The 14,683-nt window shown below is 43.1% G+C and overlaps 1 protein-coding gene across 3 annotated transcripts in view; it reads left to right on the forward strand.

Moving 5' to 3' along the window:
* Positions 1-9,719, forward strand: part of Arhgap25 (Rho GTPase activating protein 25) — an 82,216-nt gene extending 72,497 nt beyond the window's left edge. For all 3 annotated transcript variants that reach the window (XM_076833365.2, XM_076833363.2, XM_076833366.2), the window contains exons 8-11: positions 1,180-1,301; positions 2,111-2,307; positions 5,135-5,664; positions 8,934-9,719. In XM_076833365.2, the coding sequence (XP_076689480.2) occupies positions 1,180-1,301; positions 2,111-2,307; positions 5,135-5,664; positions 8,934-9,141 (1,057 nt within the window). In that variant the 3' untranslated portion in view covers positions 9,142-9,719. The remainder of the gene's footprint in view (positions 1-1,179; positions 1,302-2,110; positions 2,308-5,134; positions 5,665-8,933) is intronic.
* The last annotated feature ends 4,964 nt before the right edge of the window (positions 9,720-14,683 follow it).

Below are 14,683 nucleotides of genomic sequence, written 5' to 3' on the forward strand. Positions count from 1 at the left end.
CAGACCCAAATTTTGTCTTCTATTTTGTAAAAGTAAATTTGTTATAATTTCCAGATCCTAAAAGTGTTACTTTCTTGATTTGGAAACCAGAAAGATACAGCAAATTGTAAATAAAAAATGAAAATTACACAATCCCTCTTGTAGCACTAGTCTCTATGAACATTTGGACACGTTTCCTTCTGGATGTTTCTCTCTGTGATGGATCTTTTCATACATCCATCTACAAATAGGAAGACTTTTTATATCAGATTGAAATTTTTAAATCGCATCTGACTTTTTTGCCTTATTTTTGTGCCGTGAGCACTCTCCTAAGTCATAAAATAGGATTATAAATGACTCCATAATATTTCATAATGTTTTATCATGTGGATATATCACTATTTATTTAATAATTTCTGTATATTTGGGACTTTATTTTTATTTTTTATATTTGGAAACTTCCTAGGTTTTGGCAAGTCTCTGATTATCACTATTGATATCATATTTTGTAAAATTTTTTTATTAGCTCTTTAGTTTTACATGATAGTAGAGTTATGTTGCTTCCGTCTATCCATTTAAAAATATTTTTAGAAAAAGTACCCTGAAATTCCCTTATAGATTTGTTCAGGCTTTGGTGGTGGTTGTTTCTTTTACAGTGAATCTGAGAATTTCATGCCTCAAATGGGTAAAACTATAGTCAAAATTAATGGTCAGTTATTGGACCTGCTGAGGGTTAGAGCCTCTGCTGGGTCCTCTGAGGGGAGGATGAGAGGGAGGATGCACCATGGCTTCTGTCTCTGAGACCCTCACTGATACAGTTTTCCTCTCTGGAGATGTGGGTGGGATATCTCTGAGAACTGGGAGACAAGTATATAAAGGCGAGACAGGAGGGCAGTCAGTTGCCCATTTTAGTCCCCCTTGTCATCCCTTAGCTCCCTGGATTTCATCCAGCCGCCCTCTTCTGTGATTCTGTGTGCTCAGACCCACCCAGCCCCCAGCAGCTGGGCAATCCTCCATGGTTTCTCTTCCCTCCTTAGTCTTGAATCTTTCAGATAAACTCTTTGTGGGCTGAGCAGACTGATTCCATTCCTGAGACAGAAGGAAAGAGTTGAGATCTAGCAAGAATCTGGCTGTACCTGTTAAGTACCTTCTCCTGGCAATTTCCTGTTTTCTACTCTGGGATTTCTTGGTTGCCTGCAGGTTTCTACATGAAATCCAGCTGAACTGTGCTGTCAACAAGATGAGCGTGGACAACCTGGCTACTGTGATTGGTGTGAATCTCATCCGGTCCAAGGTTGAAGACCCTGCTGTGATCATGAGAGGTACACAAGCCTGGTCCTGCAGAGAAGGCAGGCCCAGAGGCAGCAACAAACGATAGCACCGTCCCTCCTGTTTGTGCACGGCTCTGCATTTTTTGCCAAGGGCTTTCAATTGATTCTCTTGTCTGAATCATATTAACAGCCCTGTGAGGCAAGGAGGGCTGGAATGACATCCCATTGCCAAACCACACATCTGAGAGAGAACAAGAACTTGCCTGTGGTCACGCAGCATAGTAGGCTGACATGTAAACAGCTAGTGTTTCCTAGTTTTTTTTTTTATTATTATTATTTTTAAACACTCTTCACTAGGTGGAGTAAGCAAGATTTCATGTTGTAAGTCAGATCACAAAAAGGCTTCTGAAAACCTGGATGGAGAAGACTTTTGAGGTTCTTGTCTCCATAAGCAAAAGTCCTGGCATTGAGTACTGATGCCTGCCATGGGTGCTGGAAGGTAGTGTACCCAGCACACATTTGATAGGTGTCCAGTATGAAACCAGGTGTCACTGAGGACCACAGCATAAATGAATGATGTCTTCATTTTTTCTTTTGTCATATTGCTATTTTCCTGATCAGAAATGAATCCAGAGAACGATAGGCTGAAAATATCCTTCATGGCTCTCTCTTTTACCATCTTAGACCATCCCTTTCACCATAATTTTTTACTCCAAGCAATTAAGAAGGGTCCTGAAAGAAGCAAAATGAGGTTCTTTGGGGCCTTGTGGCTTAGGGCCGAGTTTGGTTGGAAACTGTTGAAGACTAACTACCTGCCTCCTATCCCATAGTCCAGTACTACAAATCTCTTCTTCTTTCAGGGACTCCTCAGATCCAAAGAGTGATGACCATGATGATCAGAGACCATGAAGTCCTCTTCCCGAAGTCCAAGGATGCACCCCTGTCCCCCTCTGCCCAGAAAAATGATCCCAAGAAACCTCCAGTGCCCCGAAGCTCTGTGGGCTGGGATGCCACTGAAGACCCCCCAATTTCTAGGACGGACAGCTTCAGTAACACGGTAAGACACAGAGAAAACTTTCTGTCACCATAGAACTTTCCTTTCATCCAGGTCATTCCGTGTAGAGCTGCTTTGGGTGACAATCTGGCATTAAGGATGATGCTATGGCAGGGGCCCCAGCTGCTGCAGATCCACTGAACACATCTTGAGATCCTGGCCTCTTTTAAAATTTGGCTTCTGTGGGCTTCATGGAGATGGAGTTACTGACATGCATACAAGCTGCCTAAAGACTGGGCAGTGCCATCCCCTCTGCAAGTCTCTCTAAAAGAGAAACCTTTTCAAACACGTACCAGGGAAGTTCAAGGGGAAAAAAATAGATACCACATTGTAAATGTTTTGGTGAGAGTTGTTGAAAGTTCTGTGTGAAAGTCCAGAGAGAACTGGCTTCCTGCTAACCCTGAAACGTGATTCCTTCCTCAGAGTAAGTAATGTGTTCGTGTAATACTTCTCATTCCCTGATAAGCTGTCTCAGCAATGTCAGTCCCCTCATTTGTACAGAAGAGCTGGAGCTCACGTTCCCAATGTCCCCAAACTGCAGATTCCAACATGTAGATGCCTCGAGGGCAATAATTTACAAAGGTCAAATATTTTTATATATTTATAAGGACAAATATTTTTAAAAAGACCATGTGAACTTTATATAGCAGCTTCATCTTTATGTGTGGCCAAGAAATGAATTTAAGATTTCTGGTTGACCAGATCATTTAAACCACCTATAGTACTATTAGTCCTGAAGATGAGAAAACAAAAGTGATAGTGATTTCTTAAATGAAATTTGTCTGGACATAGGCATCCTACTAACACTCAAGAATTAAATTGCACTTTAAAAATGTTCATATTTCCTGTGAAAAAGTTATCCTAGCAGTCTTTGAGAATAGCCATTGCTATACTTATTTGTCAGATTTCCACTATTTGCTGTTTGCTATGGCCAGCTATTATGCTGGGAAACTTAATTAGATCACCTCTAGAGTCCTCATCATGATTGTAAGACAAAATTTACCATGAACATTTAAAAAAAAAAAAAACTTTTTTTAGTTGTAGATGAACACAATACCTTTATTTCATTCATTTTATTTTTATGTGGTGCCAAGGATTGAACCCAGTGCCTCACTTGTGCTAGGCAAGCGCTCCACTGCTGAGCCACAACCCCTACCCTGCCATGTACATTTTTTGATTGAGGAGCTGAGGCCAGAGAAGTCAACCAGTTGGTCCAGCATGGCAGCACTAGGATGTTACAGACCAGGACCCGGGTCTAGTTCCCACTTTAGGACCCAGGTGCTTCTGACACCAGTGGGTAAGAGAGAGGGAACTTGAACCCTGATTTTCACATTTTATGTTTTGTACTCAATTCTGTCTGTCTGTCTCTGTCTCTCTCTCTCTCTCTCTCTCTCTCTCTCTCTCTCTCTCTGTTTGTCTCTCTCTCTCTCTCTCTCTCTCTCTCTCTCTCTCATTTAAATTTAAAATATACAATATATACACATGGTTCAAAAAGTGAGGAAAATGATGTGCATTGAAAAGTCATGTTCCCTCTCCTATTCTCACACACCTTCTTTCCTACTTTTATTAGTTTTTTTCAATTCATGCCTTCGATTTTTTTGTACAAATATAAAGACTTGAATGTAAATTGTTATCTCTCTTTTTACACAAAATGTAGCATGATTTCTCTCTCTCTTTCTGTCTATCTGCACTCTTTCTACATGTACACATTACTCTGTCTCTTGCATTTTTTAACATTGTGGTATACCCTAGAGACTTTTTCATGTAGACACATAAACAGCTACCTCACATGATCTCATATTTTTGGCAGGCATATTGTATTCTATTCTGTTCATGTGCCATACTCTACTTAACCAGTCTGTGTAGATGCTCAGCTTATTTTCAGCCCTTTGCACCACAGACAAGGCCACAAGGAATAACTTTGACCACACTTCCTTTTGTAGTCAGCTAGATATATTTGTGAGATAAATTCCCAGAAGTGGTTTTGCTGGTTCAGAGGATAAGTGGATCAAAACTGTAATTTTGATAAAAATGATTAGAGTTTGTGTCATTTTATATTTCTACAAGCCATGCATTAAAGAACCTATTTCTCTACAGTTTCACCAACAGAGTGCTCCACCAGATTTAGGGGTTTGCCCATCTGATAGGTGAGAACTGGTAGTTTCATAATTTTAATTTGAGTTTCCTCCTACTATGAGAGAGGGTTGAACATTGTTTCTTATGTGAAAGGTCTGGTTGCATTTTTTCCTCTATGACCTGTCTAATCTTGTCCTGTGCCCATATTTATACTGATTGTTGATCTTTTTCTTCCCAATTTGTATAAGCTTTATGTGATAGGAAGAGTAGCCAATGGGAGTTTACCCCTTTATATATTGGGGAGAGTTGCCTAGGAGATGCATTGCCAGTATTTTGGCCAATTTGTCATTTTGCTTTTGTTTAACATGGGATAATTTGTTTGTTCTAGTTTTGCTCTTTTTACTTTCGGAGGTTATGGAAATGCATGTCAATTGAATTTATTGAGCTTTCCTTTATGGTCTCTGGATTTTGAACCATAGAAAGGATTCCCGTCATAAAATAATTCATTTATCACAGACAAGCAAATGATTTTCATCAGTGCTTCACCTTTAGAGCATGACAAGTTCCTTATGTACAGTATCTTTTTGGAAAATTACCATCCAGATAATCAAGAAAAGTGACAAATTAAGAGATGGTCTCCTAATTAAAAGTGTCACAGATGTGACCCATTTTTGCAAGACTCTAGTCCTTATCTCAGGGGCAGAACACAGAGGTGGAAAAATCCCATGTAACACCCATGGCCATTTTTTTCTAGGCAAGTGACTCTGATGCCACAAGCCCTACTGGACCACAGCCAAGTGACCAGCATCAGGACAACAGCAAAGCCCCCAAGGAAAAGCCAGGAGATTGGAAGCTGCAATCCCGAAAAAGGACTCAAACACTCCCTAACCGGAAATGTTTCCTGACATCAGCTTTTCAAGGTGCCAACAGTAGCAAAGTGGAGATCTTTAAAAATGAGTTCTGGTCACCTTCATCAGACGCTAAGGCAGGGGAAGGGCACAGGAGAGCCTTGTCTCAAGACTTGCGCCACCTCTCGGACTCCCAGAGGACTTCCACCTATGATAACGTCCCTGCCCAGCCCGGGTCCCCCGGGAATCAACCCAGTGCACTGTCTGCCCCTGCCTGTGACTCCAAGAGAGATCCTCTTGCCAGCACAGACTCTGACACTGGGCCTGCAAGAAAGAACTCTGGAGAAGAGGAAATTGATTCTTTGCAGAGGGTGGTCCAGGAACTACAAAAGGAAATAGAAACACAGAAGCAAATGTATGAGGAACAGATTAAAAAGTAAGTTATGGTAGGAGGAGCACCAGGCGGTACTTGGTTTCCATCTATGGAAGCAATGGATGTTGTTCTTATTGGCCAAAAAATTCACATTCTGAAACTTTTAGGGAAGCCAGTAATCTTAGAGCAGTCAAGCCTAATAAGTCAAAGGGTTAAAGGAGAAATGAGATTCCTCAATGAATGAAAACCCTAAACTATAGATTAAATTTATAAAAACCTAAATAGCTAAGCCTATGTAGCTTTACCAACATTTTCCAGAGAGTGGTCCCTTAAGGTAAACAGGCCTTAATGAATTAAGAAGAACTTTAAAAAATATTTCATATCATGTCATTTGTGGATTCTCCAAATATTTCATGAGCACCTCCTGTGGACCAGGCACTGATCCAGATGTTGGAGAACAGCACTGAACAACACAGATAAAAGTGCCTGTGCTTATAGACAGCTCTCTTCTAGTGAGGATAAGCAAACAATAAAAATATATAATAATGGGGCAGGGGATGAGGCTCAAGCCGTAGCGTGCTCGCCTGGCATGCGCGGGGCTCTGGGTTCGATCCTCAGCACCACATAAAAATAAAATAAAGATGTTGTGTCCATCAAAAACTAAAAAGTAAATATTTTAAAAATTCTCTCTCTCTCTCTCTCTCTCTCTCTCTCTCTCTCTCTATATATATATATATATATATATATATATATATATATATATAAAATATATGTCATGCCAGATGATAGAAAATGCTGTTGGCCTTGGAAAGTTCAGGAAGTCAGTTAGAAATGCTAGTGTTAAATGGGGTGGTTAGGGAAGGCCTCTCTAAGAAGGTGTGTAAGTAAAGGCCTAAAGGAGATGAGGACACAGTCAGGCCCATAGATGGGGAAACAGAAGCAAAGGTGCAGAGGCCTAGAAGCAGGTGGGTCTGGTATATTCTGCACACTAAGAGCTAAAGAGCCTGGAGTAGGAGGAGAGTGACGAGTAGGAGATCCGGGAAGAGAAGTAGGGTGTTCAGGGCACAGTAGGGTGTTGTCAGCCATCAGGAAGGCTGATTAAGATGGAAGCTTCTGGACAGTTTCTACCTCACTTAATGCTTTGTCTGATCATCGGCTTTCTGTTGAGCACAGACTGCAAGGGGCAAACGGAAGTGGGAGGCCAGTTAGGGCACCTGGTGCTACAATCTCATACAAATTCCAAAAATGTTTGTCCACAATTTATTCCTTTGGGTAGATAACTTTTTTTTTTTTTTTTTTTTTTTTTTTTTTTACTACTGATTGGCCAGCAAATTGTTTTTTGCAAGAGGAAAACCTCAATCTAAGTTTGCCTGCATGAGCACTAGTCATAAGATCTTGAAATGTGAATTAGCGGGGATTTGTATTTATGAATACTTCATCCATTTAGACTCAAGTACCTGATAGGAAGACTGTTGTGAGCCCCCATCTATTGCTCCCTGCAGAGAGCTCCATCAAAAGCAAAATGCAGCTCCTTTGACCAAGAACCTGTAATCAATCATCTGTGGAATTATACGCTTTCTGTGACATCTTGGCAGTGAACAAAACAGCCCTAGAGAAAGCTCACATCACACTCTAAGACAAGTGTCATTGACAGGGTAGAAAGAGAAGCAGCTGCCACAAAGGTGGCTGCTCCTGAATAGAACAGAGTCCTGTGAATCGACCTGTCAGGGGATCCCCTGTCCACAGCAGAGGGAGGAGGATTGACAGCCTGGCAGTTAGCTTACTCTAAGTTTTGTGTTTCAGAAACATCTTGTCATGGAACCCCCACAGAAATCCTCTATCCCCATTTCCCAGAAGAAAGGGGGGCTTAGGAAGTATAAAAGGATGGGATTTGAACCCAGGTCAGCCAGGCCCCTGAGCCCATCCAGCCTCCACCTCTCCACTGGATTCTGGAGTCAAGATCTAGCACAGTATCTTGCTTGGGATTTTCTCCAATCCAGAAGGCTTTATAGAATGTGGAGAAGAAAATTAGATTTGTGATGAGAGAGTCAAAAGGAATAGGGCCAGTTTTGCTCTAAGAAGAGATTGACAGGGATAAGCAAGGATAGGCAAGGCTCTGAAGAGGGGCTGTTACATGCGGAATGGGCCAAGGCCCTAGAAGATAAAGTCTGAGACATGGGCTCTGATGGTAGCTCAAGTCTCCACATAAACTTGGGCAGGTTGTTCAGAGAGTAGGGAGGGAGCACCCCACAGAATGAAGCTGAGTCAAATTTCCAATCACACAATCCAATCTGAATTTCACCCCATAGGACTAAAATCCCTTCCATTAACTTAAAAATTCAAAGTGTACACTCATTCCTAAGGGTTAATTCAGCCTAACCTGGCCGGAGGCACCTGGGAGTCTATTATGATTTTGGCCAATAATAATGAAAATTCTTCCCAGAGGTTTGGGAGGCTGAGGCAGGAGGCATTGTGAGTTCAAAGCTAGCTTCAGCAACTTAGTGAGGCCCTAAGCAACTCAGTGAGACCCTGTGTCTAAATAAAATACAAAATAGGGCTGGGGATGTGTCTCAGTGGTAGAGTGCCCCTGGGTTGAATATCCAGTCCAAAGAGAATAAGAGGAAGTAAGGAAGGAAGGGAGGAAGGGAGGAAGGGAGGGAGGGAGGAAGGGAGGGAGGGAGGGAGGAAGGAAGGGAGGGAGGGAGGGAAAGAGGGAGGGAAGAAGGGACGGAAGAAAATTCTGAGAATTCAGGAAAGCTGCAGATCTTTCACCTGAAGCAAGATTCAGAAGTGGGGATGGGGGGCTGCCAGACCATACTTCCTAAGAGCAGTTCCCTTTGCTTTCCAAGTCTTGATCCCCCAAAAGGACCTTAATAAAGGCAGGCTCCAAACCACATTTTGCATGGGAGCAGGATGAGGAGGTATCATGTGCACAAAGGTGTTGAGAGTCTGGAATTTGGATGAGACTTCCATACTTTCTATTGAACAGAACAGGTACAAAGTGCTGTAGAAGTGGTCACAGACCATACATTAGAGATGGTCTCATGTTTCAAAGATTTTATTATCTGGTTGAAGATACAAAACACAAGATGACATAAAAAACAGTAATGCCAGAAAGGTCACAGGATGGTGTTAAATGACAAATGTGGGGCTCAGACATGAAATCAGATTTACTGGGGAGTCTTTACCTGAGAGGAAGGACATCAATAAGAGGCCCCTGTTGGATCCGGTCTTGTGTTTTGGAATGGAAAATGAGCAGGAGGTTCTGAGTAAGGGTGAAAGGTCTCAAATTAAAACCCGGTTCTTTCATTCTTTTCTTTCTTTCCTTGTAGCCTTGAGAAGGAAAATTATGACGTCTGGGCTAAGGTGGTGAGGCTCAATGAAGAACTGGAGAAGGAAAAGAAGAAGTTTGCGGCTCTGGAAATCACTCTCCGCAATGTGGAGCGCTCCCGGGAGGATGTTGAGAGGAGGAACAAGGTCTTGGAAGAAGAAGTCAAGGAATTTGTGAAATCAGTGAAGGAACCCAAGGCTGATGCTTGAGGGTCCCGGGAGTACCAGCGATGTCCCAGAGGAGATCAACTCTGTTCCTTTTCTTGGTGCTACCTGACAATGGAGGAGCAGAATTACTCCCTAAGAGGGAAGGGATGGTTTGCGGGGGAAACATCAGTAAATCAAAGGAGTTTGAAAGAAGATGAGGGGGAGCAGGGACACCTAAGATCACCTGTTGCTGTACTCAAAGGGACCATTTTATTCCACTGCAGTGGCAGGCAGAGCAAAGTGGAACCTTCTACAGTGGAAGGTGGGGTCCAGTGAAGAAGTTTGAGACAAACGTCAGAGGACACAGGCAGACATCTGGTCCCGCCCCTGAAGCTAGGCTGAGGCCTGAGTTCTTTGTTTCCTATGTGGAATGATTCGCTGAGTCAGATGGCCTTAGGGCATCTCTGGCAGACAATGCAATTCAGTGCTCAAGTGCTCACCCCAGAAGACTGTTTTGGCTGAGGTCACATCGCCATTCTGTCATGCTACCACGAGATGAAATTCTCCAGGAATTCTCAAACTTCACCATAGACAAAGACAAAAAAAAAAAAAAAATGAATTGTATTTATAAAAGCAAAATTATGAGAAAATTATATCCAAATAAAGAAAAAGGAAAGAACAAGATGGTTGCCAATGCATATAAAATCTTTATGAGATCTAGTGAAAGACCCTTGCTCCTTGAAGCAGATGCACCCTTCTCAGGGGACACAGCTTGGTGAACAGGATATGAGCTGTGTTACAGCCTCTTCCTGCCTTTCAGTGGCCTCAGTTGTGCATATTGTGGGTTAATACAGTAATAGTCATGATTACATATATATTATTTTTCCCCCTATTTTGTCCAAATGCAAGAGAGTTTACTGACAGAGGGGCTTTCCCAGCAGAGCGCTGACTATTCCTCATCTATGTCAGGACTCAGGTAGTCCAGCTGAGCCTTTTATGGTCTTTGACAACATTTTAGTTAGGTGGACTTCTAGTATTTTTGATCATATGCCACATCAGTAGAAAATGTTCAAGCCCACATCCCTCCAAATAGGCATATTTATTTTATTTGTAAATTACAGTCAACCCTCTGTATCTGTGGGTTCTACATCCATGGATTCAACCAACTTCAGATGAAAAATATTTGGGAGAAAAATTACACTTGTACTGAACATGTACAGACTTTTTCTTTTCCTTGTCATTATTCACTAATCTGCTCAGCATATCCACTGTTTGCAAAGGGTTTACATTGTCTTAGATATTATGAGTGACCTGGAGATGGTTTAAAATATCAGGAAGATGTGCATAGGTTGTGTGCAAATATCAGGAAATTTGACACAAGGGACTTGAGTATCTGTGGATTTTGTTATCTGCAGGAAGTCCTGGAATTGATTTCTCAGAGACACTGAGGGATGACTAAATACTACTGTATTGCTGCATCATGTGTCTCATAAAACACAGGGAAGAAATTGAATAATGATGAAATTAAAAGCACAGCTTCATAGATTTCCCCAGTATGTTTTCAGCTCTGGAGACCACTGGCCCCCTTTTTCCTTTCTGATCTGTCCCAATTTTACATCTTTTATTCCATTGCTTCTAAAATTTACTTGAACTCTAGAAGCCACGTGGCTTAATGAGTGGTTTCCAATCCGGTCACCACAGTGAGGATTCAGCCTTCCTGGGTCATGTGCCTCCTCCGGTGTTCTTTCCCTTTGTTTTCCTTACTCCAGTTAATCCCCCTGCCTTTGGACTTATGACCTACAGAGTGGGAGGTAAGGACAGGAGGGCCAGTGCTGCTTATTCCTGCTACTCAGGCCCTGCTCTGTCACTCCGATCTCCCTGAGGACCGCCCCGAAGGAGGGGTTGGGGACAGCACAGAGCATCTTCTTATAAGCCTCCTTGCCAAAGATTGGGAGGAAATGATTTGGAACATTAGAGAAGGTAATAAAATTAATTTCCTGGGTCAATTTGCTTTTTAATTACAGAGTCATAAACATGGCAACACTTACCCAGACCTCTGATTTGAGTTGAGGAGTGCCTGTGGTTAGTTCTGCTAGCTTATGTCCCTATGTTCTCCCACAGATGCCATGCGCCGGGTCTTTGGGTCCCAAACAGAGTTGATGATGAAGGTAGCCTGTGTCACAATTCCACAGGGAATATCTGCTTGAAGGTACAAAGAGGAGGCCCTGAAGCCTGTTTTGAGATCCACATCCTAAGACCTTGCTGGGTCCGGCAGCCAGAGCTCAGGCTAAGTAGAAAGGGTCACGTCTGAATCCCAACCCGCTCCTGGCCTGGTGATGCCTCTTATCCTGTTCCTATCACCCATCTTATGAGTCAGCAGAGCTGGATCCAGCTTCACAAGCACCAGACAGTGAAGAGAAAAATCTGGCTTGCTTCAGTTGCCCTGCACACATGACTCTCCATTCAAGGAGAACACAAGAAACAGTTCCTCTTGGACTCCAGGCCCTCATGAGTCCAAGGAAGGGCCAGGCAAGATCTGAGGTCTGATGCCACTGTCCTCAAAAGGAAAAGCATGTGATGCATGACATGTTAGCTTCAGACCTCACCTGGACCCATGGGCCAGTTTCTAGAGGGCAATTCTGGAGACAGACCTATGCCAGGTGTTCTGTTGGACCCAGGAGTTCCCACCTTTATTTTCAAAGCCATTCCACGAACAGGGCTGTACTAAATCTGCCCCCTTTTCCAGCCATACCCCCTACCTTCACCTTACCCCTTCTCCTGCCAGCTCACGTGCTGAGAACTTGGAAGGTCTGCACTGTGCACTGTAACCCCCCTGCCATCTTCCCTACTAGTCTTTTTCCTTCCCAGCCTTGAGCATGGCACATATGAGGGCACATTTCTCTTACATTTAAGGCACATTTGGTGATTTCCCAGTAAGTTTATGTATCAGATGGGACAGTTTGTACTCAGGAGTGTCAGGGATGATCCCCTCCCAATAGATTTTGGTTGGAGTCTGAGACCAAGTGCTGTATTTCTAGTTCAGAGCCTGCTGCATAGGATGGAAGCAATAAAAATTCTTGGTTTTTTTGGTTTGGACCAACTTCCTCAAGCTCTGCTCAGAAAAGTAAGAAGCAGAAGAGACTCAGAGGCAACTGGGAGCCGCTGAGGGGGGAGGACAAAGGAGCATGGTGCCACAGCAACCGCTGGCTGGGCTCCACCGGCTGGGAACGGGAAGATGCGCGTACACTAACATCGGGTAAACTTCCACATTCCACCACTTCCTGTGCAGATACCAGCAGTGATCAGGTCATGTGCTTGCCGGGCAGCACAAAGAGCTCTTGGAGGCTGCTCCTGCAATTAAAATGGGATGCCTTACAAAAAAAATCACATGAAATCCTTCATCCTGTTGAGAAGGCTGGGAGGAGGAGGGAGGCCCCAAAGATGGAGCTCCAGCTGCCACCAGCTCAGGCTAGCATTTGTCCAGTAGCAGAGAGGGCTGGGGCTGGAGGGAGGCTCAGAAGACTTCCCAGGGCAACTTCAGACAAAAGGAATGAGAAGAGAATACTAATGAGGATGTGAATCTTCTAACTTATATTTTCTTGGATGCTGGAAAACTGTCTCAGAATCATGGGATTACAGAACAGGAAGATACTCTTGAGTCTAATCCAAGGTGTTCCCTTAATGGACAGGAAAACTGAGGCCCAGAGACATAAACTGAAATGACCGGTGCTCCCACTGCCCAAGGAAGAGGATTCAAGGTGATTTTTGAGGGCTCCTCTAACCCACCATTCGGAGATTCTTGGGATCCTTGACTTCTCTCCAAGGTTCTTTTTTTTCCCCAAACTGCAATCATGGTGTGAAATCCACCAAACATCAATTGCTGGAAGCTTTTATATATAAAACTTTCCTCAGATATCAATTGAATCAAAATCTTTGGGGATGGGGTCTCAAAATATAATTTTTAGAATTCCCAGTTGATTTCAATATGCAACCAGAATTGTTCACATGGTTCTAAAACTGATAAGTTTGTTCTGAATCATGACTCCCCTCTCTTGTCTACAATCAATGCAACTCCATTCTCTGGTCTTCCCTACAGACTGGTTTATCTCTTGCTCATTCATTTAGGATAACACAGGTGACCATCAGCTTTTCATTGCTGTGATCAAAATACCTGACAAGAACGACTTAGAGGAGGAAAAGTTTATTTGGGGCTCTCAGTTTCAGAGGTTCAGTGCATGGTTGGCTGACTCCATCACTCTGGGACTGCAGTGAGGCAGAACATCATGGTGGAAGGGCCTGGTGGAAGAAAGCTGCTCAGTTCATAGCAGCTGGGAAACAGAGGGAAATTATAATCCAGACCACGGCTCCCAGTGATCTACTTCCTCCAGCCATGACTCACCTGCCTACAGTTACCAGCCAGAGTCCATTCAAATTATTAATCCATCAAATGGACTGATCCACTTATGAAGCTATAGTTCTCATACTCTGATCATCTCTGAACGTTCTTGCCTTGCCTTGCACGTGAACTTTTCAGGAAACATTAAAGATCCAAACTGGAGGTAAGCCCATGTTATCTGGTCAGACACACAGCACATGCGGGAAGGGGCGGAACTCAACCAACTGTGGAAGGCGATGGTTTGTCCTTCTGTGAACCAGAGCCAAAAAGCCTTGAGAACTTCAAACTAAGCCACGATTTCATCCTTGACAGGGACATGGCACAGGAGAAAATGGAAATAGACTTGGAGTTGCCCCCAAATTCCACTACTACAACTGGCAATGCCCTGAGAAGAGCCAACAGTGTCCCTTTGGTCAATGGGTTTGGCCTTCTCTTCCTTGAATTTATGGAGGTTCTGAAGGTATCTCCCTTGTCCCTGGTGTCTGGAGATCCCACCTTCAGCCTGGTGGAGTGGGGGTTGGTGTGGAATAGGCTGGCCTGAGGGAGAGTACCCGTCCCACCCTGAGGCTGCAACAAAGTGTGGAGCACCACCTCTTTCTAATTTCAGCCCATCTCTTACCCACTCCCTTGAAGAAACAGCACCTTCTGCAATCCCTCCCTGCTTCCAGATCTCCTGTCCTATTTTTTTTTTCTCATTCTCAACTGCTTTGTCACCTCCGACCTCTGTCTCTTGCACACTCAAGATGAAAATGATTGTCAAGCAAATAAACTTGGACCTTTCTTGTACCTAGTTTTTATTTGAGCAGCAATTTTAGGTACTATGAAAGTTCAGTCTCCTAAGTTACACATTTTCAATGGGTAATAAGATTCCCACCAAAAAGGAGGAAAACTGGTTCTTGGAAGGGTGTGTGTGTGAAAAATTTTATTATTTTCATGTACCAAACACAGATATACATCTGTGGCGTGAAAATTTGGTGGAAGAGGAGTGATTAGGGGAAAAAATGTCTAAAAAGGCTCCTTATAGGCCAGATAATGGGACCAGAGAGAGAGAGAGAGAGAGACACTGCATTCAATGACGGTTAACTATTTCTTGCACAGATCTGAAGATCTGGCATTACTAAAGTTTCTTATTTCTCAAATAGGTTTTGAAATGAGATTTTGGAAGTTAGGATATAGTTTAGAGGCAGAGCATTTGCCTAGGATGTGTAA

Source organism: Callospermophilus lateralis, chromosome 14 (genome assembly GCF_048772815.1).
Source record: "Callospermophilus lateralis isolate mCalLat2 chromosome 14, mCalLat2.hap1, whole genome shotgun sequence".
In the NCBI taxonomy this organism is placed as follows: domain Eukaryota; kingdom Metazoa; phylum Chordata; class Mammalia; order Rodentia; family Sciuridae; genus Callospermophilus; species Callospermophilus lateralis.